Source organism: Nylanderia fulva, unplaced genomic scaffold, assembly GCF_048542155.1.
Source record: "Nylanderia fulva isolate GAGA-0341 unplaced genomic scaffold, ASM4854215v1 Scaffold34, whole genome shotgun sequence".
Taxonomy (NCBI): Eukaryota; Metazoa; Arthropoda; class Insecta; order Hymenoptera; family Formicidae; genus Nylanderia; species Nylanderia fulva.
In genome coordinates, this window is record NW_028190411.1 from 1,550,846 (window position 1) to 1,578,400 (window position 27,555).

Here is a 27,555-nt window from a genome sequence, read left to right on the forward strand (position 1 = left end):
AAATAAAATAAAATAAACGTTCGATTAAAATTACTCGTTCAAATCATTCTCGCCGTTCAATTAAATTATCGATTTTTAATTTTCAAAAATTTTAATTGCGTATCTCCCGCGTGCTTCGAATACGTCCAAAAGCGGATGCGATGAGGAAATCATGCATCGAGCAAAATGCACAAATTTAAATAGTTTTCCTCCTCTCTATCACCTCTTTCCGGAAGAGAGATTTTAAATGCTAAAATATATAGGATATTGATCGAATTATATTTCACGATGAATAATCCGTTCGATTTAAATCGCATTGAAGGATGATCGATTCTCAACTTTCAAGATTAAATCATATATACATATATATATGTGTATGTATGCATATTACATATGTTTTGTGAGTGTCAAGCGAGAACGATGAATCATGCAAATTTAAACGGAATTTTTTCTCTTCGAGATGCGTTTCCAGAGGAAGAAGAGAGGGTCCTAGAGTTAAGCAGGCGGTCGAGTGCGGTTGAGAACCGTCTGGCGCAACAGTGCTATGCATTTTTGCCGGCGGCAACGGCGGCGGCGGCACCGCGTATGCATACACACACGCGTGTAACACGCGCACTCGCGCGCATACACGCGCACTCGCGCACACACGCGCACTCGCGCACTCGCGCGCGCGGGCCGCACAAGTGTACACACGCGGAGGAGCACACGCTCCGATAATATGTACACTGCAAATATACAATACTACACAATACACACACGTCGGCCCCCGGTAGGGGCAGAGACCCAGGAAGGACGCGCGCTCCTCTCTCTGTCAGCCAGCGCCTGGCAGCGGCCTATGCGCTTCTATCCAAAGTGTGTTCTCCTATACCCTTTCCTTCTTCTCTCTCAGTGTTTTTTAGGAAAATTTGGTTTCTTGTTTAAAACGATCCCCATGGAAATTTTTGTGTTAAATATTCAACATAGGTATTCATTCATGTGTTAATTTAACGTATTCATGTGTTAAATTAACGTATATTGCTGTTATGTAACTGAACTTTTAAAACTGATGAAAAAATAATACAATGTGTATCTATTTTTTATTTTACATATGTTTTGTTTTATTATTATTGGTGACAAGATTTATCTGTCAAAATTTATAGAAAAAAATAATTGATTTTTTTATTTTATAAGTGGGGATAATAAAATCGAAAATTTATTTTGTATTAAAATATGAACACAGTATTCCTGTCTCCCCATTTAACATGTCCATATTATGATAAATTAGCACAAAAATTTCTGTAGATCGTTTGCAACGTGTGATATCTGTTAGATTTAATATAAATTTTTCAACTTTATTTGTCTACAGGGTTACGCCGAAAGATGGAATGCACGATAATTCACTTCACTCTTTCAAGTTTTCTATCCTCCTTCCTGGCACCTATTCAAATCCCCCACCTGATCGGTGAGTTGCATTCTTTATTTACGGTGACTATAAAATACAATCTCGATTTACGTCTCGGTTAATAATTGTTTCACGGACAAATATGTCGTGATTAAAATTTTCCTCCTCACGCTACAAGGCCATCTTTTACATATTCATATTAATAATTTTTAAATATTGATAAGAAAGAAGGAAAAAGTTACGTTAATAAATACATATTAATTACAATTTTATATTACAATAAATATTTGAAGAATTATTAATGTAATATTTGAATTCGGATAAAGATTTTTCAAGTATTATTAAGCGACGATAATTTAATTAAAAATCTTTATCACGTACAATAAGACTCGCAAAATATGACACGCGAGAAATGCAATCTCAAATTATTTCATGATGATCTCTTCTTTTGACTTCCTTCAATTTTGGAGTATAAACTTAAAAAACTATTGTCAAGCGAGATATCAAAGATTTAACCGAGAAGAGTATCGATCAATCGACACGATATAAAAATTACCATAAATATCCGCGCAAGTTTTACTTTTACACGACAATAATTTATAAGAATAATTCTTTGCAAATTGTATTTGTGCCTCGCAATTTACAGATGCGAATTCGCGTCGAACTATCTAATTCCTCGTCACCCTCCTCGTGGTAACAATTGCAAATTTCACACGAAAGGTTTAACTTCCTCGTGAATATTCAACAGACGCTGGGTGCTATTTAAAGGAACTTTGCACTTATTATTAGATTGCGCGATATCAGCGCGAAGCTGATCATCCTCGTGCATAACTTTGCCGAGGAGAATTTTCGACCCAATCGTCAGATTTAAATTTTTTTCGAAAAAAGAAAAAAACTACAAACTGTCAAAATATTATAAAAAATAATTAATGCGATAACGGGAAATACAATTTGTTTAATTATCGCTTACGTTTCGCAAACAATAATTATGATGCGGTAAATTGGAAGAGAACCTAAAAACATCCTTAAAAATGTCTTCACATTTCAACACCTAATTAAATGCAGACAATGCAAATGAAGAACAAAGAGCGCGAATTATCGAATGTAACGTTCCTGCAAAATTCCTTTAATCGAGGGAAAGAAAAAAAAATGTACAAACGAGAGTTTGCATGCGCGAATCGCCGATTGCGTTCACGACGACCCGTTATTTTCTGCCTCGCGTGCAATTTGCGAAACATGTGCCGTGGCCTACAATAAAAAATCCGATACCGCTCCGTACTTCCGGAATACGTCTGCGGATGCCGTTAATCAGCAAGTCACGTGTTGACGTGAACGCACCAGCCGACTTTCGATTTTCATGCTAAAAAAACGGCGAGTCCGCGATTTTCGAGGCAATTTCTACGACGACCAACCAGCGATTTTTTTCGCACATGTTACAGAAATAAAGGTAAGAAATCACATGCCTATATATAACCAGCGCGATTATAACTTTGAAGTTGCACTGTAAAAAAAATATGTCAAATTACACCTTATTATTTATGTAATTTTTCATATTTTCATGTAATATTTTTACAGTGTACTTATTTCACTGAGAGATGAACCCAGTTACACTGTAAAAAAATATGTAATATATTACACAAAAATATGTAAAATTACATAAATAATAAGTGTAAAATTACACGATAAATAATAGAAATGTTTACCTTTTCATTATTTATCATATAATTTTACATTTATTATTTATGTAATTTTACATATTTTTAATGTAATTTTACATATCTTTTTTACAGTGTAAGCTCGACGCGAAATCAAAGGCTGAAATTCGATTCCGCGTATTATCGATTATTCCGATAATTGTCGATCGAGTTACGTCGTCCGCCCCCACGAGAAATTTAATAATTGACTGAGAAGGCGACTGAGAATTCACCTTCCTCCTCCGACGAAACGGAATTCATCAACCGACACGGTTCTATTGTCTCGCGTCTCGCTCGAGCGGATCGGCGCTATTTCGCGCGAGCATTCCCGAGAGAGAAAAGCTCGGATTGTTGTCCCCGGTCAGGAAGTGGACCGTCGAGCTGCGCCCCTTCTCCTGGGCTCGACCTAGACCTACACCTAGACCTAGAGACTCCGTCGTTTCTCTCGCGCTTTTCCTCTCTTTGCGGTGAAACGCGCGCATCTGTTTCTGGGAAACGGACTCGCACTTTCACATCCGAGTCGGACGGATACAAATTACGCGCGTGCGATTATTTTTATTTCGAAAATTTAACTATACACCGAAGACAAAAATTATTCAATTTATTCATACTTATTTCAATGCAGCCTAATCAATTATTTGTTTGAAACAAATATTTTTCACATCAAAAATCAATATTATTATAATAAAAAAAAATATATATATATAAATTATATATAAAATAATAATATATATTAATATACTTATATATATATATATATATATATTATATATTAATTATATAATTTATTTTTTGATATATTTATTTGAAACTATAGTTTCAAATAAATAACTTGTTTGGCAGTAATGAAATAAATAAAAAAAAATCATAAACACAAAAATCTTTTTTTTAATAATTAAAATTTAAGCAAAGATGACCGGAATCAACTGCATTTTATTATTCCGCGTTTGCGCACCGGATTTCATGGACGCTTTCACGACAAAGGAAGCTGGCTATCGTACCCATCAGGAAGTAGACTATCGTACAAAGCGCAACACACCAGGCCGCGCCCATTTGACCTAGACCTAGACACCGAGTCTCTTCGTCATCAGAATCCCTTTATTTCTGCTCGTCTCGCTATATTGCATAAGGTTGTGTGCACCTGAGCCTTTACGAAATTTCAAAATGAAGAAAAAATTCGCCCGAATCAGGAAGGCTTCGAAATTCACTTTTGTCGATCAAAAAATCAAGAATAAAAATCTTTCTAACGATAAGCATTTCTATATATATTCCATTTTTTTTATTATATGACATGTAATGGGAAGAAACGCGGTGAAAATTGAATATGATATGATATATATTCCATTTTTTTATTATGACATGTAATGGAAAGAAACGCGGTGAAAATTGAATATGATATGATAACAATTTATTTTCTCTCCCTCTCTCTGAGGAAATTCCGACGAGACGATAAACGAGCGCGTATATGGTATATCGCACAAAAGTAAGAATGGAACGAGAAACTTTTGTTGAAAACGAAAAAACCGTCGGTACATATTGACTAAGAGCACTTTGAACTCTCGCTTCAGACTCACTTTCGTCGTGGAAAGACGCTTGTTCCCAGATAGCGGAATCGTAAAAAAAAAAAAAAAAAAAGATCAATCATACGTGGCAGTGGCGATGGCCTTTCTCGGAGATTATCTTGCTTATCATCGATTGCTCGTACCAAACAAGATTTCAATCGTGAAGGTAAACCGAGGAGCAGAAAAATATACTCGCGATACGCTAAGCGTATTTTACGCTGACTGATAATAAATAACCGAACAGCTGTGTAAGTGGCTTGATTTGCATTGAGCAATTGTGAAAAGATATTGTTTCCGTCCAACTGATATAATTATACGAGAAAAATGCAACACGCGTGCACTTCAACTTTAATTTAAATCGAATATTTGCCTCTACGATTTGATTGGCAAAATAATCAATTTACAAATATCTTAATCGGTATAAGATTACATATCGAAAATCGCATCACGTGAGTCTAGATATATATATATGATATACATAATCAGATATATAATACATTCTCCCGAATATAAACATCGTAATACGGAAGATAATTTCACTCAGATTACGTAAAACTTGTTATTAAATCACCGTCCGATAAACATTCACGTAAATAGAGAGAGAGAGAAAGAAAGAGAGAGATAGGTTTGTATTTGCTGCGTAAATATTATCACAAATTTTTCGTGCTGATAATTATTTCATGGACATCAATTATAATTAAAAATATCTATCGGCAATCGTAAGTATATTATAAATAGATAACTTTCTATCGATATATAAATCTTTAAAAGTGATTGATCATTTTTCGTAACGAGAAAATAAAACAAATGCATCTGCACAAGCAAGTATTTTAATTTATATTTCTTTTCAATGGCTAGAAACAGTCTCGACGCATTTTTTTCAAGGCGAAAGGATTAAAATTTTTTTTCTTATTTTTTCTTAATTTAAAAAAAATTTTTATATTAAATTTTTTTCTAATATATTTTTTTATATTAAATTTTTTTACATTAAATATGCAAAAATAATTTTTTAATGATTCCAAGGGGGTTCTCATCATCTAGCTTTATTTCATCCTTCGTGGTTTTTCTGAACGCGGAAATTTTTCTGAGATTTCTACCCAGCTATGTCGGCTCTTTCGCAAGCATAACTGTGTGTTATTCGGCGTCGAGTTCTATTTTTTCCGCCGAGATTTCCCGCGGTAAAAGTCACTTCCCCAACATTTCTTAACCCTCCTGTTTCCCTTCGCGAATTACGTCGCTACGTCTTTTAAAAATATCTCAGAATACTTGATCTAGGGCAACCAGGACATTTTCGATCCCCCAAAAGACGCGATTTTCGCAGAAAATGTGAAAGAAAAGCAAAAAAAAATCACATCGTCGCTTTTCACATTGTTTTTTTGTAGCATGGAATATTTTAGCGTTATTATAATGTAAGCGAACGTAATCGCGAAACGAATTGCAGATGATAAAATTATTGGAATGATAGCGAGTGACAGCGTAATGCGATATGCTAAAATTGGATCTTGCATAAGTCTTATTTTTGTAAAACTTTCGAGAGTGTAATTTACTTTAGGGAAGGCAATTATCTTTTTAAGAATTTAATTCCTTTCTCTTTACGATGACAAAATCGAATCGCGTGTGTATTTTATTTTGGAAACTTTCCGGAAAAAAATTGCACTTTTTTAAAACACAATCGTGAATTTTTATACTACAATAAGTTGCCAAACGTACGATGATTTCCTCAAACATTTTGCGTATTTAGATCATTTGTTGTTGTTTTCGAAAAAGACGAAAATACTTTGATGACATCTACTTCTTGATAATCAAAATGCTAAATGTATTCGCAGGTTTCTTTAAAATCAACCAGTTTAAGTTCCACAATATAATTGATGTTCGTATAAAAATCGAGTTTGGCCTTGACACAATACACGTACGGATGAATGACGCGAATCAAAAGAGAGGAAATGTATCGTAAACTTAACAGATCTGACAGATTTATGTATAATGTTTAAAAAAAAACACATGTGCATCTTCTTTAAAAATATTCTCTTTTTCCTTTTAATAATTCGAGCATTCAAATTTATTTGATATCCGTTTTCCATATTCATGGCAAAATATAATATCCGCTCTGAGTTCTCTCATCGTGCATTATTTACGAAATGAGAAGAAACAAAATGTTTAAAATAATGAATTAGAGCAGCTAAATATACGCGGAGAGAATTTTTTCTTGGATTTTAATCGTGGTAATCGTGAGACAATACGCTGAAAAAATTATTAAATTAATAAATGTTTGTTTCGACAAATTTTCTTATATCAAATAAATATTTTTCACATAAAATCAACATTATTAGCTTCAAACAAATAATTTATTAGGCAGTATTGAAATAATTATTTATTCGAATTTAATAAATTTTTTTATTAATATTTACTACAATAAAAATATATTAATATGTATATTTAATCGAATATATTTTATATCATATTGTGATAGATATTATTCAGAGAAACTTACAAAAAAATTCTTCCAATACCATATATTGTCCCATGATTTTTAGGGTAAATTTTAAGAGAAAATTCTCTGTATATAAATGATTTTTAAGAATTTACAAAAAATTGATACTGATATAAGTTATGAAAAATTTTAACGAACTTTATTATATTCAGAGGAACTCTTATAAAAAAATTCTTCCAATACCATATATTGTCCCATATGATTGCCACGATTTTTCGGGTAAAAGAATTAAAAAAAAAATGGATATAAGGAATGGAAAATTTTAACTTGACGAAATAAGAGACTCGGTACAAGGTAAACGGGAAGAAGGTAAAATGAAATCGACGGAGGAATCGAAGTCGCGTCTCGCCGTATTAACGCTTCTATCGCTATTCGCGGAACCTTGTAACACTTTCTCGCCTTCGTCAGCGTCAAAATTTGTGCCGCGCCGGTTTGCCAATGCGCGCGAGTCTCGCGTTCCTTCGCTTTCGTTCCCGGCATGCTTAAAGGGTCTTTCACACGTTCCGAGAGGCGCTAATGGACGACGAATCACGTCCGATGATGATCCCGGTCGAAAATAGCGGCGCGCTACGCTATTCTTTCCCCGAGTTACTATTCCGGTAAGAACGTACGTATATATCTATTACACACAGTTCACCGGGATAATCGGCCCTAATTAGATCTTCCACTTCTTTTCTACGCAAACACCCGGCGGTCTTCCTACACTTTTTTTTTGCACGTCGATCGATCGACTAAATAAACGAATACCCTCCACGTGGCACGAAATCAACGTTACATCGATTATACCTGGCGCGTGCGATCTGGAAATAATTATCGTGTGCATCACGCAGAGTCGTACAGATTTTTCTTCTTTTTTTTCTTTCCTCAAAGAGCGTATAATAGTCCAGTAAAATTAGACTGGCTTTATAAAAATTAGGAGCAGACTGAATTTCTGTGGAGACCTTTCTTTCGATGTTCTAATGAAATCCTGAAAAGTACCCTTAATGGGTAAAAGGGAGTAAATTTTAATTTTTTGCAGCTATCTCGAAAACTATCAATTTTTCGAGAAAAATGGTTATCATCAAAATTGTAGCTCATAAAATTCCCTACAAAAAAGTCATTATACTTTTTTTCGTGGAATTAACCGTTTCGAAGATATAGAGCGAAAAAAAAACGCGTCCAGTACTCTATAGTACGTATTTTTTACGAACTACAGGCATTGCAACTTTAGCGTTTTATTCAAAAACGATTAGTTGCACGAAAAAAAGTATAATGACCTTTTTTGTATAGAATTTTATAAGCTACAATTTTGATAATAACTATTTTTCTCGAAAAATTAATAGTTTTCGAGATAATGGCAAAAAATTAAAATTTACCCCCTGGCTGAAATTAAGGCTGCTTTTCAGGATTTCATTAGAACATCGAAATAAAGATCTCCACAAAAATTCAGTTTGCTCCTAATTTTGATGAAGTTTTGCCCTTTTCAAGTTTAATTTTACTCGACTATAAAGATGCCGAGGTGATCGAGGAGAAAGTTCGAAAGCCGAAAACGGTCCGGGCTCTCGTTTTCGAGTATATCCCTGGCAGGATCGTTATGCATCATCGTCGAGGATTGCGCAATATTTGCGCGGTATAACGCGGTGATCTAGATAAAAGAGGCCGATGGCCAATTGGCTTCGGCGAAATCGCGGAAAATCGCGCTTTTGGCAGCCTGCAAATATATTTCTCGCGGATATATAGATGCTTCGTGGTGCAGTGGCCGGTTGCGCGATACGAATCCGAAGAGATTTATTCGACGCAGCAGCGAGGAAGAGAGACACAGAGAGATTCATCAGCGTGAATAGAATTCCATTAAACCATAGTTTATTCCGACGAGCTGCAGTTAACGCGCGTTATTTCTTCCCGCGAACAATTGGAGTATTTAAGCATATTTCTGTACGAACTCGCGATTGGCCATCAAAGTTAAATATAAATCTCCGTCAAATTTTATACTAACACAGTTTCTTAATTATTTTTTTTTTTTAGAAACATTAAAATGTATATAATTGGACTATTCGTCGCAACTCTCTTCATTAAGTTTTTGATGTACGTCTGAAATATTTATTTACCATTTCGTAAAATTAACTAGATATTTTAGTCAACGTACAATCATCTATGGTTATCGTCCACGGAGAGAATTTTCTTTTAGAATTTACTCCGAAAATCGTGAGAGGTTCTCTGATTAATATTTACCACAATAAAAAATATTAATCTACCATAATTTTTACAAATAAAATTATTATAAATCTTTTTATAATCGAGCAGGAAAAAAATAGCTGATATAAAAAATATTAATCTACCATATAATAAGATATAAAATAGGTTCGATTAATTTTTTATTGCAGTGTAAATATTATATAATCACAGAGATGACACTCTTATAAAATTCTTCCAATACCGCATATTGTTCCATTTTATCATTAATTTTTAGGGTAAATTCTAAGAATTCTCTCTGTGTACAACTAAAATTATTATAAATCTTTTTATAATCGAGCAGGAAAAAAATAGCTGATGTACATATATTTTTTTCATTTCGAACGTATCATTTCCTACATGTCTGGCCTTAACAGGTTGAATTTTCTCCTGTCCACCGCCCGCGCGAATATCATTGCGCTTACCGCAATGGGAACACGGCCGTGCCCGACGAAATGGGAAGAGAGAAAGAGGGGAGACGACGTTACCAAATCGCTATGGCGTAACATTTTGCTTATTCACGTTCGATTATACAATCTGGCACACTTTTACTCGAAGCGCGGCGCGGCGAATCGAGGGCGCAGTGTCGTTACGGCATTTTTGTGTCCCTTACTTTCCAAACTTCATGCCAGCAGCATCCTCCGTCTTTCGTGAGAAAAAAAAAAAGGAAAAAGTCCCCCGTACCTCGCGTTTCTCTTAGAAAATTTAAAACCGAACTATAGCGTGCGACAAAGCGCAGATAATATTTTTCTTCATCATTTATATATAAAATAATAAAAATTAAAATTAAAAAAAAAAAAAAAAATATTAATATAAACAATATATATAATAAAATAAAATAAAAAATAAAAAAAATGAATAAATCTTTTAATATATTAAAAGATTTATTCAATTTTATTTTAATGTGTTTTTTTCCGCTCCCGGATATTTTTCGACAATTTTAAAACCAGAAAATAATGTGTGTGATGTAAAAGAACAAGTGATATTTTTTTCATAATTTGCATTCGAAGATTGATTTTATTTTTATTTTAATGTGTTTTTTTTTTGTTCCCGGATCTCTTTCGACAAACCTTTTCTCTTCTTCGTTTAATTTCGATCGAGATAAAATCGAATTTTTACAAGATGAAGAAGAAACTATAGCATTTCTCCTATTAGCTGTCAGATTTGGAGCACGATGAGAAAATCATAATGAGTACAAGATTGTAAGGCTTTTCACCGCGATTTATATAATTTCTTCGCTTAATCGAAAGGAAACAAGATGTTAAATTTTAACAGCCTGCTGTTTCGCTTCTATTTTTCGCAGCGTTTTTTTTTTATGAATTAATCGCTGATTAAATTATTAAACTGCGCCGTTTAAAACTTTGTTATTGGAAACCACACAAATTTTTATCAACATATATATATATATATATATATTTATGAATATATAAGAGTACACTTATACAGTCGATTATATTATCTAGAAGCGCAAGTGACATTTGAAAGATACGGAGATGCAGCTGTCAATCTTTTTTTTTCTCCGAGCGAAACGACGTCGAGGAGCGAAGTAAAAAGGAGGTTAAAGGCAGAGTCTCTCGTACGCGAGATCTTTTCAATTAGGGAAAGTTCGATCTCATTGTCGGGAGCGACGCGGCGGGAATTGCGGCCTACGATGATAATAAAACGCAACACAACAACGCTGCCGCTTCCGTTCGACGCGGCGGCTGCCTGCCTCTCTTTTCTCTTCTTTTCGCGGCGATAATTGATACTCCGCGCTCGCACGCAGAGAATTTCACCGCGATTTGCGAAGAGCGTCGACGACTTTCCATCCGCGACCCGCGCACGTCAAGAAATCAACCTTGGCGCCAATCCGAGAGCGCCCGGTGTCTCCTCTCTGGAATCACGCGACGCCAGATGTCGAGATTGGATTCGAATTCAACCCCGATTTAATGGCGATGGAGAGGAGAGATTTCGCACCAGATATATTCAATATTATTCATTTTATACCGATCCTCCCGCTTGTCACGCATTATTCATATCTACTCTTAGAGAACTGTCAAATTTTGACTTTTAAGGGGATCCTTGAAAAGAATAGAAAACATTTTTAATAAAAAATATATTTTTTTTTTTCAATTTTAAGGGAATCCTATAAACATCATTTTTGCGCGAAAATGAATTTAGGATCCCCTTAAAAAATTTTACTGGCTCTCCCGCGCTTGTCACGCATAATTAATAACTACTCTTAGAGAACTGTCAAATTTTGACTTTTAAGGGGATCCTTGAAAAGAATAGAAAACATTTTTAATAAAAAATATATTTTTTTTTTTCAATTTTAAGGGAATCCTATAAACATCATTTTTGCGCGAAAATGAATTTAGGATGCCCCTTAAAAAATTTTACTGGCTCTCCCGCGTTTGTCACGCATAATTAATAACTACTCTTAGAGAACTGTCAAATTTTGACTTTTAAGGGGATCCTTGAAAAGAATAGAAAACATTTTTAATAAAAAATATATTTTTTTTTTTCAATTTTAAGGGAATCCTATAAACATCATTTTTGCGCGAAAATGAATTTAGGATCCCCTTAAAAAATTTTACTGGCTCTCCCGCGCTTGTCACGCATAATTAATATCTACTCTTAGAGAACTGTCAAATTTTGACTTTTAAGGAGATCCTTGAAAAGAACGAAAATTTTTTTTATAAATTTTTTTGAAAAATATTTTTTACAATAAACTTTTTGATAAAAAACATTTTTCTCAATTTTAAAGCGATCCTATAAACCATTCTTTTTGCGCAAAAATAAATATAGGATCCCTTTAAAAAATTGAAAAAATATTTTTTATTAAAAAGTAGATTTAAAAAAATATTTTTCCAAAATATTGATAAAAAAAACTTTTCCATTCGTTTTACTTTTATATATGACGAATTAAATTTGACAGATGCGAACGAAAATCTAACGAAACGAGATGATATATAAATGGGAAAAAATGGTCGACGGGAGATCGCAAGAGAGCATCGAAAGAGAAAACCGCGCGTAGACGGAAATGCTTCGGCGACGGCAGCAGGAAGCGAATCTGGGCCGTCGAATCGGAGAACGTCAAGTGGGTCACGAGAACGAGAGACGCGCGAAGGCATCGGGGATGACGACGAGCGAGTTCGCACTTTTCATCGCGCGTTTTCCCGCGAAATCCTTTCACTTCTGCATCTGCCGCGCGCGAAGGAAGTCGTTTCTTCGCGATTTCAGTTTCAGAAATCGACTAGATCGCGCTGGTTTCCTGCCTTCTCCTACAAGAAACTCGGCCCAACTTCTTCTGTTCCGATCGAGACGCGCGGATTAAATATTGGATCTTTTATATCTATTAGAAAACTTGATCTTTCTCTCACGGAGAAAATCTTTCCGAGAGATTACATTCTTATTACAATAATTTTATCTATAACAGACGGTATATTTGGCACTTTTCGTCAATCAGTCTCGCATCAATTAATCAAGAAAATTATATATAAAGCTCGTTTGCCAAGAAAATAATTGTGTCGCCAAATTATTCTTAACTAAAGTGCATGTAACAGGCATTTTTTATACGTTCGAAACTAAATACGGTTTCGTGTATGTGCTATTAGAAAACACGGGCGCTATTTCAGAAATAAACGGAAATAGAAGTGTTTCAAGAAATATTAAAGGTAAAATAGGAATATAATAGACATCCGCATCTGGACTCGCGATCACTTTATATACTTATTAGCTGCAGCGTTTCACGGAAGTTGATGCGGCTAAAAATGGCTGTCCTCTCTCTATTCTCACCCCCGAGTTTTTCATATTTCACGTCAATCAGCTTTTACAAGAGAGCCGCCGCGTTTGACACACTCGACGAAGATATATAAATATTCAGCCAGTCCCCGATTTGGTAGCGTAATACTTTTTTGTCACAGAGTTCTCCCTTCGACCGCACATATATTCATCGGAAGCAAAAAGAGAAAAAAAATCAACTTTCGCGACTGAAACAGAAACTTACAATAGACGAAAAAGAGCGAAGATTAAAACCTGCATATCGCTAAACCGCTCAGAATCGTATTACTTTTGCATTTGCCCCTATCGCGTGCATGATAATCCGCGAAAAAGCGAGAATACACTCCGGCGCGTTTGGTTGGTCGGCGACGATCGAATCGATATCCCTGCGAAGTCGAAATAAACCCGGGCTACCGAGAATCGTCGTTACGTCACGACGATCCAGGCTTCTGATGCCAGACGCGAGATATACCGAAATCACTGTTTCATCGAACACTTTCTTCCCGTCTCTCTCTCTCTCGTTCCCCACTTTTCGACCAGCGATCATCGATCGCGATGGGAACGGGAGATACATTCGTTATCGTCGAAATTGCCGACGATAGTAAACGAGGTCAAAGAAAAGGCCCGCCTTATTGTAAGTCCAGGCTGAATCCGCTTAGAAAATCTATTCCGATCGTTCTATATCGTTTCTATTTTTAAATCTCAAGATTTGTCAGAGAGATCTGTTGCTCTCCTATATATATACGTGAAAATTTCATGGAGGAATCTCATCGCTATTAAACGGGGTGTCCAGCGGAGTCAATGAAAAAAAAATTCCCTGACTTTTCACCTGATTGTATTATTTCTTCCAAATATATGTATAATTTGCATATATCTATATGATAAATCAATTAAATGTTAAATCATGAAATCCTTGGGATATTTTTTATATTTATTTAACAAAATTATAATTATATAATTTATATTTATTTAATAAAAAATTTTAAATTATTCAGATAAATGTAGAACAGTGTGAAAAAATCCAGATAAATAGTCAAATTCCCTGATTTTTTCAGGTTTTCCAAAACCAGAAATTCATTTTTTTCCCAGAGTATTGGAATCTTTTTTATATTTATTTAATAAAATTATTTAATAAATTTATTTAACAAAGAGTTTCAAATTATTGAAACAAATGTAGAATAATGTAAAAAAAAAAATCCAAATAAATATAAAAATTTCTGATAATTCCAGATTTATAAAATTCCCTGACTGCTAGACACCCTGTTAAAATACTGTCGCATAATTTCAAAGTCGGAAATGTTCTCTGCGGAAAGTCGCATGCAATATAGAATAGGATCTTATCGTGAAAAATTGAGAGTCGAAACTTACGCGAGGGTGGCTGGCGATAATGCAAGTGCTGCAGACTCTGCGTTTGATGGTGATGGTGGTGATGGTGAGGCGGCCCCATCGTCGAACCCATGGTGTGGTTGCTGTGCTGATGGTGCGGCGAGCTCCCCCGATGCGGATGATACTGGGAGGGATGATGCTGATGCGGATGATAAGAGGGCGGCAGAAAGGTCGCCGTCGACGGATAAACGCCGGGGCTGTGACAGGCCGATCTGCCGAGGGCTGCTATCGAGCAATCGAGACAGGCGCTCGATAAGAAAGTCTCGCAGATCGAGATGCGTCGCGCGATTTTCGTCACTTATTTGCGTGATCTCGTCTAATTTTATCTCATTATTTTAGAGCGAAATTTTGCATTTTTTATCTTTTCAATTCTAGTAATTTAAATTATTCATTTAAATTACTACATTTAAAATAGATATTAAATGATTAATTTAAATTATTAATTAAATATCTGTTTTAAAAAATTAGACCTTTAAAGGCGGATAAATTCCTTTAAATGTTAATTTAAATTAATAATTGCACTAATTTCGCTCTGGTTCATTATTTTTGTAGAACAGTCTAATAATGCATTGTTTATGAAAAATTCTAGTATCGATACGAGATCTTCAGAATATGCAGGAAATTATAATTTGATTCTAAAAGTCTATAAATTAAATACGAGAGAGTCAAGCGTGTGTTAACGATATCGCGATCAAATGAAGAGCTCACCCGACGACAGATGAGAGTGATGAGACGCCAGACCCGGCTGTAGGGACGAATTAGGATTGAGCCTGGCTTTCAATAAGAGATTCGCGTCCTCGTTGCCGCCGGAGGATGTGCTGGACTCGACATCGCTGACTCCGCTGTCCGCTGGGCTCGCTGGCAGTGATCCGCTTCCTGCTTCCGGTCGACGACGGCATGAAACAAAGAAAGGGGACGCGTCCTCTGTGATAAATAGTCGACAGCAGAATTTAGGGTTGGCGATAAGGCGCGACATCGTCAATTAATCTCCCCGAACGATATACACCGTTTCGCGCAAAAGAGGACGATATAAATGAAAGACGCTCCGGGAAGGAATTATCTGTCTTTTAGAAAAAAAAAAATGGTAAAGCGCCATTTACATTCTTAAAATTTCGTTCTCAGCTAATTTTCTTTCCCTTCTTTAGAGGGAATTTCCTATTAATTTATTTCAATTAATTTTATATATACATAAAAAAAATGTATAAGTAAAAATATTAATTATGCATATTAATTTTTTATTTATATTGTTCAATATATCGTTTTTTTTATCGGTTTCCAAAAGTTGCAAGTTCGCCGCGGAATTTCAATACAATCCTCCCGTTGACGTCATCAGGATGCATACACATACACACGATGGTTCGGATTGATGAAATCTAGAGCGACAAAAACTTGGCTAAAATTCGTTCGGCCATAGTTCGACCCGGGTTCGGCGGAGCCTGAATTAAAGCCGCGCGTCGCTTTAAACAAATTAGATGTCCTCGCCGCGCCGAGACGGAGAGCTCGCTCGGCTTTATCGAACGTCACCGAGCCGTGCCTCGAACGTGTTCTCGCGCGCGCCGTCAATTAAAGGCATCTTTATGCAACGGGCGAAGGTCATCCGGTCATTGGGTATGCATATCGCTCGCTCTTCCCACGGTTCTCTCCCCTCCAACCGTCTCGAACGGATCCTGAAGGGTCCTGCACAGAGTCATCGCTCTCTTTCGCTCCCGTCCTCTCTCTTTCTCTCTCTTGTCGCGTCGTTATGCAAGGCCGATATCCGCGAATTCGCCGCTTTGCGCAACGATCGAGTGCATTTCGCGAGAATCGATTTAATGCCCGAATTCCTGACAAGCCTCGGCGGCTTTTGTCATTCCGCGACTTTGCAACTTTTGTGAAATCGACTCCGCTGCTCCACTAATCTCGATTCCGAACGCGGAAATCGTTTGTTTTGCTTTCGTCCGAGACGAACGCTTTCCGCTTTTCGCGCGATTATAATTGTTCCTTCAGAAATCGCTGCTTTTCTTCTTACTGTTTCATCTCGTTCCGCTTCTCGGTCAATTTAAGCGAAATAGGAGCAATCGTCGACGAAACGTGATCCGCGATTGTCACTTCGGTAATAAGAATTTACAAGATAGCTGTCTCGCGGCGCCTTGATTTAGCGTGTTCCGATAATTGACCGGAAATCGTCCTCTTTTATTTTTCAACGTCAATCGTCCACGAAAGTTCATTATTTTAGCATGATTGTGATATTTTTTTCTATGCAAACATATCTACGACATTTATTCAGAAATTGAAGCTAACAGCTTTAAAAATAAAAAATGACATGTCAAAATAAAAAAACGACATCCTGTTCACACAAATTACAAATTATTTAAATAGCTCGTGTCAACTTTTAATAATAAAACAATATCGACAATGTGATTAAATTCTGAAATATTATATTCCTTTAAGAGATGTCAAATATTCTACAATCGTCTACTTTTTTTATTTTAACATGTCATGTTTGTTTCACATTCTATTAAAACTGTCATCATATATATTCTTTTACTGGCTTTATTTTTTTCTCTTCCAGTATATTGGAAAATTATTATTTCAATGTATATATATAATACATTGAAAAATTATCCCAGATTTCTCCTTCATTTTTCTAGTTCCAATCCTATTCTATCGACAGCACATCAAAATTATATTGCACATTGAAAAAAAGCTATTGCAATTTCAAATAAATACATATTTCAATAGTGCCATTAACATTTGTTTCAAGCAAATAAATATTTGTTTTGAAAAAAGATTTCTTATATCAAATAAGTACTTTTTCACGGCAGATCAATATTATTAGTTAATGGCATTATTAAAATAAATATTTATTTTAATAATATAAATATTTATTTAATTTAAAATAAATATTTATTAAAATAAATATTAACATCTTTTTTTCAGTGCAACTTGCTTATTCAGCAGCTCATCAGTTTCTAAAAAAAAAAAAAGTTTTCAAAAACCGAGTGTGCTTTTTTACCTGGCGTACTCGTGGCGATGGCGGCAGTAGTGTAAGGCGGCTGGCCCATCTGAGCATGACCGGCCAAGTGTCGGCCGTATCCGTTCTGCAACCCCAGGCCGTGCTGCTGGGGATGCTGGGAGAGGATCCCGTGGAGCAGACGGGCTCCCGTGCTGCTGGTGGTAGTCGCGCTGGTGGATCCCGGCTCCACTTTCACGCTCGCGAGGCCCAGTTGCTCCTTCTCGCCCGTGTCGTGCGGTTGGACCTCCCTGGTGTCCACTGCAACAGATAATGAGACAGACGATTAAATAAATTTTTATTTGATACAAGAATGTCAAAAACAGCTGTTTTTGACGTATGTATACTGAAAACAATTTATTTAATTCCAATAAGTATTTATTCCAATACTGTCAAATGAATCATTTATTTGATACTAATAATATTGATTTGATATGAAAACTATTTGATATAAGAAAATCTTTTTCAGTGTACACTGAAAAAAATTTGTTAATTTGACTAAACCTTTCAACTACATATTATTTTGTTAATTGATAAAAAATATTTAAATTTTAAATATAATATACTAAATTTAATAAAACGTATATTTGACGTATATAAATATTAATATATGTTCAATTAACAAAATAATATTTAGTTGAAAATTTTAATTAAGTTGGCCAATTTTTTTTCAGTGTAGAGTAATTCATCCGTAATACAAAACTATTTTTGTTCCTGCTGAGGGGATGAAACCACCCCTTATATATAGAATGGCTTCTTGATTTTCTCGAATATCTCGACAATTATTCAAGATATCAAAAAATGTTTTAGACAAAAGACCTCTATTTAAGCACGTTAATAAAATTTTGAAAATTTATCCTCAAAAAAATTTTTTTTTAATTTTATAAACGTGGTTAAATAAATGTGTTTTTACTACAAAATTTTTGTCTAAAACATTTTTTGATATCTTGAATAATTTTCGAGATATATCGACAGAAGCAAAAAGCCATTTTATTTTTGAAAGAAAGTTTCACTCCTTGTAAGCTATATAAATACACCGAACAAATATCTAAAATCGGATGATTTTTGTTAATTATTTTCTGCAGTATTCACCAAACACAATTTTTTCCCTCACTTTCCTCGCGCCTTATTGCTTCAACTTGATTTATATAAAGTGAAACTGCGTATCGCATTTAATAATACCTATCTTAATTCGGAAGATAATAATCGCTCGGCTTTCGCGAATAAGAGATATATCGATGAAGATATCGAGAGATCTCGTAATAATATTTAATAATAAATATCTAAAGGGTGGGAGAGTGAACGATTTATATCTCGGAAATTAAAGTCCAGCATAATTTTTATTTGCTGCGTTACAAAGAACGAATAAGCAGCCACTCCTCATTAATGAACGAGAAACGATGCACCAAGATAAGCTGCTCATCGTGACCCGTGCATTATATCGCGGATCGCCCGTCCAGGTTAAGTGGCTCAATTTGAAGGGGAAGCGTTCATTAAGATCTTACCGTAAACACATCCTCTCCCGTCGATCGAAATAATCGAGCGTAATCATAGGCGGATAAATGTTCTCACGAGCAAGGGAAGGAAAAACGCGAGCGCGCGCGCGCGCAAAAGAAGAAGGAAAAAAAGACCGCGACTCTCCGGGAGGCGTTCTCTCTCTCTCTCTCTCAAGGAGCTCGCGTCGAGAGGAAGTGAAAGCCGGCGTCTCTCCTTGACCCACTGCAACGTTTCTACCTTCCTTTCAGGCGGCGCGGCTTCATTAAGCAATTTCTCGCGGCAGCGGACCCGAAAAATCCCCGCCGTGGAAAATGACGGCGAGAAACTCTCAACTAAACTACGGTCGATCGATTTTCTAATTCGCTCTCGCGAGAATTTTCTCGGTGAACGTTCGGTCTCTCTCCTAGTTTCTCGGAAGGTCGGCGAGGTTCGTGTCGTTATGCAACGACACGGATCTCTTATTGCTTCGTTTCGTTTCGGAGTTACGAGATTAAGAAAATAATTTTTGATCGAGATGAAGCCTCAGCAAACATTTTAATTTAATCGCGCGATATAAAGATTTATTTTCCCCAATTGCGAGCTTTTTTAAAAAGCTCATATATATCCTTGTCATCTATGTAATAATAAACATAATAAATAATAAATATAATTTTTTCTCATTTATTTTTTACTGATCGTAATTTTATTAATATTTATTTTGTAAGTACTAAAGGGTTTTCTCTTACTCGTTAAATAAATAAATAAATAAATTCTGCGATCTATCCTTATTACTGTTTTAAGAATAAAAAAATGGATAATATATAGTATACCTGCTAAAATAAATTGCAAGTGTGCAAAGGATTTTCACTGTTTTACGACGACACATCCGTATAAGAACGCATCTCTGCGTTGACGTAACATGTGTATGTACAAATCGGGAAGGACCGTTTAAGGATCGCGCATGAAATTGTATAAAAACTGGCATTTAATGTGCCGCGGTAGTACAGCAGATTACAGAGAGACCGGTATTCCCATGAATAATATTCACCTCCGCTATATACAAATTGCATATCCTTGCGGCTTCGTAAGAGCCGCAACATTACAATAATCGCGGATGCGAGTTATTTGCGAGGCGCCGCGGAACGAAGAATGCAATATTTTTTTCCTCCAATTCGCGTTACGCAATATTTGCAACGGAAAAATTAATTTAGCCATTAATCTCTGTGCTGTAATTAAAAATAATTATGACTCGATTTTAATATCGCGTTATTTTATTTGGCATATTTCGGCAAAAATTGCTCAAGTTAAACAAGATGTAAAAATTTTAATACTACTTCAATAATGTTTACAAAAATCATTCACGAATTGATGAGAAATTATGATGTCAATATTAATATTAATATATATATATATATATAATTTATTTTTAATGTTAAATTAATTAATTTTTTTAAATCCTGCGAATTATTAATAAAATATATTTGCAGCATTTAATTATTTTTAGAAGCAAAAAAAAATAGAACTTATAAAAGCTTCAAGGCTCCCGGAAGAGATTAGCCCCGCCATTGTTTAAAAACGCTTCGTTTTACCGCTGCATTCCTTCGCGAGGCCCCTTTGGGGCGGCCCAATGTGTCGTCTCGCATTTTCATCACGCGTGCGTGAAGATTTAATCGACTCTCAACGAGCATTTTGTCATTCGGCACCGTCTACTTCCGCGAACACAAGAAAGGACGGGCGCGGTTGGAAAAAAAAATCGAAACGTCAAAAGTGCATTCTTCTTTTATAATTAGTTATTATTAACCGCGCAGTCATGTGTCTGTCAAAGTCTGCAAAGCGACTGGAATTTTGTCTCGAGATGTCAAAATGTCATAAGAGATGCCGTTTCCTTCCGCAGCATAATTTAACAATATACATGACTTTTCTACAAATTCACTGAAGTTAAATCAAAAGTTGATTTTTCAAAATATCATTTATATTAAATTCGAATTTTGTTTGTTCATTCTTTTAAAACATATAATAACGAATAACAAAGAAATTTTGATTTTTATATATAGAAATATATTTTTTTGGTAATCTTGAAGTGACGGATCGAGGTATAAATTGCGCGACGTGTACGAAAATAACTCGCGACTTCTCGCGAAGAACGGAAGATGAAATTTTGTTCGCTCACCACCGGAAACACGGGAGTGCGACCTTACTCGACATTGACTCGCGCCCTCGAATATGACACACATATATAGACGCACACATATAGACGCGTCGCTTTCGAGTCGATCTTACGCGAGGTGAGTTTTCACGGCGTTTTCACCTTCCGCGCGCTTCCTGCCCGTTTCACTCGTAAGAAGCCGACTTCCGCTGGTATCGACATGCTCCAGCAAGGTTTCACCGTAATCACCGTCCCGGTTTTCATAGTTTCTAAAAGCTTCAGATCGGTTTCGCTCGCTCGCTCGCTCGCTCGCTCAGGTACCATTCGATCTGATCGTAAATTAATATGCATCGCGCGATTTTAATCGCCGTAACGAAACCATTAAAATCGAGCACGAAATTATTTCTTAGAGCAGGGTTGGATAAGTTAATGATTTTTTTAAGTTGAAGTTATAATTGCTTTGCTTATAAAATTTATTTTAGTTATAAGTTAAAAGTTTTATGAACAAAAAATTAACTCAGTTCAAGTTAAGATTGAATTAACTGAAGTTAAGTCAAAAGTTAATTTTTTAAAATATTATTTATATTAAATTAGAATTTTGTTTGTTAATTCTTTTAAAATATATAATAACAAAGAAATTTTGATTTTTATATAGAAATATATTTTTTGGTAATTACAATTGACGACAAATGAACATGATACAATTGAGGACATGAGATAAAATTAATTTAACTTAGGAAAAAAGTTTAAGGTCAAGAATAAACTAAAAACTAGTTGATTAATACATTTTAAATTAACTAAGCTAAGTTAATAGTTATTAACTTTTTAACTAATTAACTAGTTATTACCTAAATAACAATACGAGTAAAATACGGTCGACATATATGTATATTATATCGTCAATCTTGACAAATATATATACAATATGTACGTATTTATATATCGGAATAAAGATAAAGTATTTATCACTTTGTTCTTTGACATTTTTTTTTTTTAAATAAAGTTAACTATGGTGACTATTTTCCATTTTTACTATTTTACACGTACCTATTTTTAGAATAAATTGCACACAATTACTGTTGCAGAACAGTAAAGTGTCATTTATATACTCAGATATTCGTCAAAGGAAATATTTGCACTGCTCGTATCTGTTAAAAAGCGTCTTTTATCAATATCAAAAATAGACAAAATTAAACAAAATCAATGGTGACTATTTTCCATTTTCCATTTTTAATATTTTACACGTACGTATTTTTAAAATAAATTGCACACAATTACTATATTGCAGAACAGTAAAGTGTCATTTATATACTCAGACATTCGTCGAAGGAAATATTTGCACTGCTCGTATCTGTTAAAAAGCGTCTCTTATCAATATAAAAAATAAACAAAATTAAACAAAATCAAGATATATATTATCTGTTTGCAAAAGTATACGTGTATCGATAATAAAAAATAGGAACCGAAATAAAAACTAAAGGAAAAATATTTTCCTGTCGCGATACGAGATTAAGAAAAATACCCATGTATTTCTGTTAGCGACAAAAATTGCTCGAGAGGCCGTGTCGAATGGCGACGCAACGTTCGCGTAACGCTTACGAACGCGCACACACACACACACATATATATATATATACACGTATATAGCGCGAACAGTATGTAAGGTCAGCGTTTGGCCGGGCCACGCAACTTTCTCGCACGCGCACACGCGCAGACGCGTGTCCCAGTGCGGCCGGGCATTGCGTAACGGTAACGACTCTCTCTTTCTATGTGACATCACGTGCGTCCGACATGCCGCGTCGAGAAGCGGCACTCTTACAGGTACGCGTGCGTGTGCGTACGAAAGAGTATATATGTATGTGCATACATATGCGCGAGCGAGGACACATTTCCACTTTGTGTCGCGAGAAAGGAGGCGAGCACCGCTTATTATTTCGCACGACCGACCGAAATCCGGATTCGCCCACGGCGATCATGCGAAAACCCGAAAACACACAGCTGAGCCCCGGAGGTATTATGACGTCGATCGATCTCCATCGATTCTCTGCCGAAAAATACATGTACACCTGTTTCGCGCTTCACAATAATAATACAAACAATATTTCGCGGGTTCGAATATATATCGCGATATATTTCACGAATGTAGTTCCGTTTCATTATTTATCTGTGCATACCAAAATTTATCAACGCGATTTATTTATTGATAATAAGTAGGGAAGATTAATTATTATTTATAATTTAGAAGTTTTTTTATTTTTTTTAATTTTCAGGATGACATCGTGTTATTTTATCATACCGGTGTCGACGAGTTTTAAATATTGCATAACGATAATAAAATCGCTAAATTTGCATAATGTGACATATTACATGGAACATGCGAATATATTGGTGATGATATCGATTCATTGCTAAATTAGGGTTTCTTCCGGGATTGGAAGAAATACATATAGATATTATATTCTACAAGTGCAGCAGGTGCATTCGTGTTCTCGAAATATTTCGGGAAAAATGGAAATATTTATATTTAATGAAAATTATAATATTTATTTCTTATTATAATAATGTACAATAAAAAAATAATTGTTAACTTGACTAACCCTTCCAACTAAATTACCGCACTTTATTAATTGAACATATAGGTATTAGTATTCAAGTCAAATATACCTTCTGTTAGATTTTATGTTTTATTTAATTTATAAATATTTTTATATATGTTCAAGTAACAAAATAATATGCAGTTAAAAGTTAGTCAAGTTAACCATTTTTTTTCAGTGTCATTCTCATAATTTTTCGTATAAAAACTCGCAGATAACAGAATGGACGGTTGTCTATTTTTTTTCTTGAAAGAGAATATATTTTCTACGTTTTTATTTATTTTCTAAAGTGACACAGAAAATTATTTTTTCGCTTATATTTTATATATACATATATATGTATGTCTGATTAAACTGCGAGTCTAACAGATCGCGATTATAAAACGAGATCGATCCACTCGCGTTTCCGCGTGCTATATAAAAGGTATTTAGTTAATCACACGACACACAATTATCGGACGTCGACATATGTCATTACGTAATTTAGCGATCGTTTATCGTTATGTATATTGATGAGACGCGTTACCAACAGGATTCACTTAATCCTTTCCATCCGAAGTTAAATGAGCCGTTGAACGGAAACGATTTTAGTCACATCTATCATTTTGGGTGGCAAATTGTGTGAGGGAAAATTGCGGGGAAAATTACGAGAAATTCAATTGTACTAAATTATATAATAACACAAATTGTGATAAATTTCATTGGACACTTCTGGGCGTATATATTTAAATTCAACATTTTTTTCAACCATTGCATAAGTATGTTTTTTTAGTATATATAATTTTATCGCAAAAAAACATCCGTGAAGTCGATATCCAATTTATATATCAGAAGCTGAATAAACCGCGGACGTGAATTACGAAGTCGAAAGAATTACATCGATCGCGCGCAACTTCTGTGAATGATAAACGATGGAAATTAGAAAAATACATATATAATGCGGCGATATTATAATGGCCGGAAGAGAAGCGCGATTGTTTCGACGGTGCGCAAGAACAAAAGTGAGCTGTTCCATCACGACGATCGATATCGACGAATACAATCCGACGCTAATCGAGGTCGTTAAGGCATTACAAGAGCGTTGATTTACAGACGGTGTCGATTCAACGTTTACGGAATCCGGTTGGAGGTCGGGAGGAATTAAATTGCGGAGAAATTGAGAGAAATGTATCCCGCAGTAATACGATTAATATTTCATCAGTGTTTTATCGAATATGCAAAAAATATTTATTGTGTTTCACGGCACATTTTCAATTTATGTTCGAAGCGTCAAAAATTAATTCACAAAAAAAAAGAATCAATTCGTATATCACATAATGTTTCTCAACTTGCTAATTATTTGGATTTTGTATGCATAATTGCAGCATTCAATATTTGAGAGACAGAATTATCCAGTAAATGAAGCTATAATGAAGAATATAATGCACTAAATCAATGATTGTTAGAATACTAGAAATTAAAATTTTTGATCTTATCAAACTTTTCGCTATTTATTTGTCAAATTTTAAACGTAAAATAAATCTTTCTTTTTTTTTCATTTAATATATATTATACAGGGTTGCGTAAGTTAATGATTTTTTTAATGAACAAAAAATGAACTCAGTTAAAGTTAAGTTAAGATTCAATTAACTGAAGTTAAATCAAGAGTAAATTTTTAAAAATATTATTTATATTAAATTAGAATTTTATTGGTTAATTCTTTTAAAACATATAATAACAAATAACAAAGAAATTTTGATTTTTATATAGAAATATATATTTTTTTGAAATAATACGTTTATAGTTTATAAAAAAAAACAATAATGGTATTCAGACAAAAAATTTAACTTATTGTTAGGAAAAAAGTTAATAACTAGTTGAAGTTAAAAATTAATACATTTTAAATTACCAAACCTAAGTTAAAAATTATTAACTTTTCAACTTCTTTTTAATTTTTAACTAATGAACTATACTTGTTACCCAACTCTGATATTCATCATCACATATTTTGCGTTATCTCGGTTAATCCGTATCCTTAATTTTTTCAATTCTTACAAATTTTTATATACAATATTCGTGGAAAAATAACCAGTAATTATATAATTGACGAACGCGAACTGCTTTTTATAAATAGCACGTTGCGTAATTCCATTTCGATTTAAGACGGTCGCAGCATATTTTAATGCTTCGAAACAATAGCGGATTTGTGAGCCGATTGATAAGCCTGTCCCTACCTAATTAAGGACAATTAATTCGCCGCTCGACTCGTGAAGGAGCCATTATACGGCGCTAGGCGTCTCTCTCTCACACACACACACACATTAACGGATTGCCAAAGCCGGAAGTTTCGATAGCGGAAACGACGCGCCGCCCGTGTGTCTGTGTGCGAGCGACCCACTTCGGCCTCCTCCAACGAAACCGAGAGTGCTCCAAGAGCGCGCGCGCGAATGTGTATCCGTGTATATATGTGTACGTAATCTGACATGACAGCAAGCACGTGTAGGTGTTTCGCGCGAAAGAGAAACCCGGTTATCGCGCACACAAAGAACTCTATCGGGCGTGCTCCCGACGTTCTCTCTTTCCGTAATTTCAGCATCTCCCCAGGACTGCATCTCAATTGATCCTTCCGTCGTTTAATTAATCTCCTTTTCAGCTGCACCGACGTGCGTTATATATTTTTATTATTATTATTATGTATTATAATATATAGAAATAATTGTTATTTTGATTTAATAATTTATTTATTTCAAAATAATTGTTTTTATTTATATTATATCAAATTTTTCAGTTTTGCCTCTATCAAACACATTGACATGAATTAACCACGACGATAAAAATATAAATGAACGAACACGCTGTAGATGAATCGATTTTTAACAACACGAAAAATTAGCGTGCTGGGAGTCGAGGAATAGTTTATATTTATTTATTTAATATTTATTATTTATTATATATATTTATTATTTAATATTTATTTAATAAAAAATTTTAAATTAAGACAATTGTAGAATAATGTGAAAAAATCCAGATAAATAGTAAAATTTCCTGACTTTTCCTTGACAATTATTTAAAAATAATGTATATATTATAATATAGAAATAAAAATAATAAAAATAAAAATAAATAATAATAATAATAATTATTATTTTTTTCATTATTATTTGGAAAGGCGCATTTTTTTTTTACATTTGTAATAGATTTTTTAAATCGCGTAACGACACATTGGAGCTTCTTTCGTCGGAAAATATCGACATAAAAAAATGTTCTTTATATACTTTTTTTCCTATAATATTCTCCTATTTGCCCTGATTGTTCGGACGATGATACCATGTGAAATCGGAGTCGGCGGAGCATGACCTATATTCGAATCGACACTTTCCTTCCTCTTTTTTAAAAAGACGGAAACAACTGTGCGTCGACCGTGACCCATTTCCTTCTGAATAGCTTCTGTCGAGGAACGGGTTTTCTCCATTGTGTAATTCCCGGAGAATTGTCATCTCCAGAAGAAATGAGGCCTGTATTCGAACGCCCATTTCCTTCGGTAGATTAAAAAATATAGACAAGAACAAGAGAAAGAGAGAAGAGAAGGTGAAAAATAGAATACATAATAAATAGTTCTTCCGTAACAGCATGATGCGAAAATACAGGAGATATGTAAAATAAAATTCAGATACCCTACTCTTTTCATTTCCACATAGCACGTCTACATCTGTGCTTCTTTGATTCTTCAAAGATTTGTTCAAATGTGTTTAGTTTGAAAAAAATATAAAAAATTTATTTGCATTATTATTTGTGTAGACACTTTTCCAAGTGATTAATTGAAAGAACTTAAGATAAGAAAACGTTAGGAGTTGAAAAGAAACAGAAGCCAAACTCCCTGCTGCTGAATTTCACAATCGATG

The 27,555-nt window shown here is 34.6% G+C and overlaps 1 protein-coding gene across 7 annotated transcripts in view; it reads right to left on the reverse strand.

Annotated features, from left to right (window-relative positions):
• Window positions 1-27,555, reverse strand: part of Eip74EF (Ecdysone-induced protein E74) — a 240,643-nt gene that overhangs the window by 26,800 nt on the left and 186,288 nt on the right. For 6 of the 7 annotated variants that reach the window (XM_029311035.2, XM_029311034.2, XM_029311037.2 and 3 more), the window contains 3 exons: window positions 17,462-17,719; window positions 15,175-15,342; window positions 14,449-14,691 (listed from right to left, as the gene is read on the reverse strand). In XM_029311035.2, the coding sequence (XP_029166868.1) occupies window positions 14,449-14,691; window positions 15,175-15,342; window positions 17,462-17,719 (669 nt within the window). The remainder of the gene's footprint in view (window positions 1-14,448; window positions 14,692-15,174; window positions 15,343-17,461; window positions 17,720-27,555) is intronic. The other variant, XM_029311038.2, reaches the window with a different exon arrangement.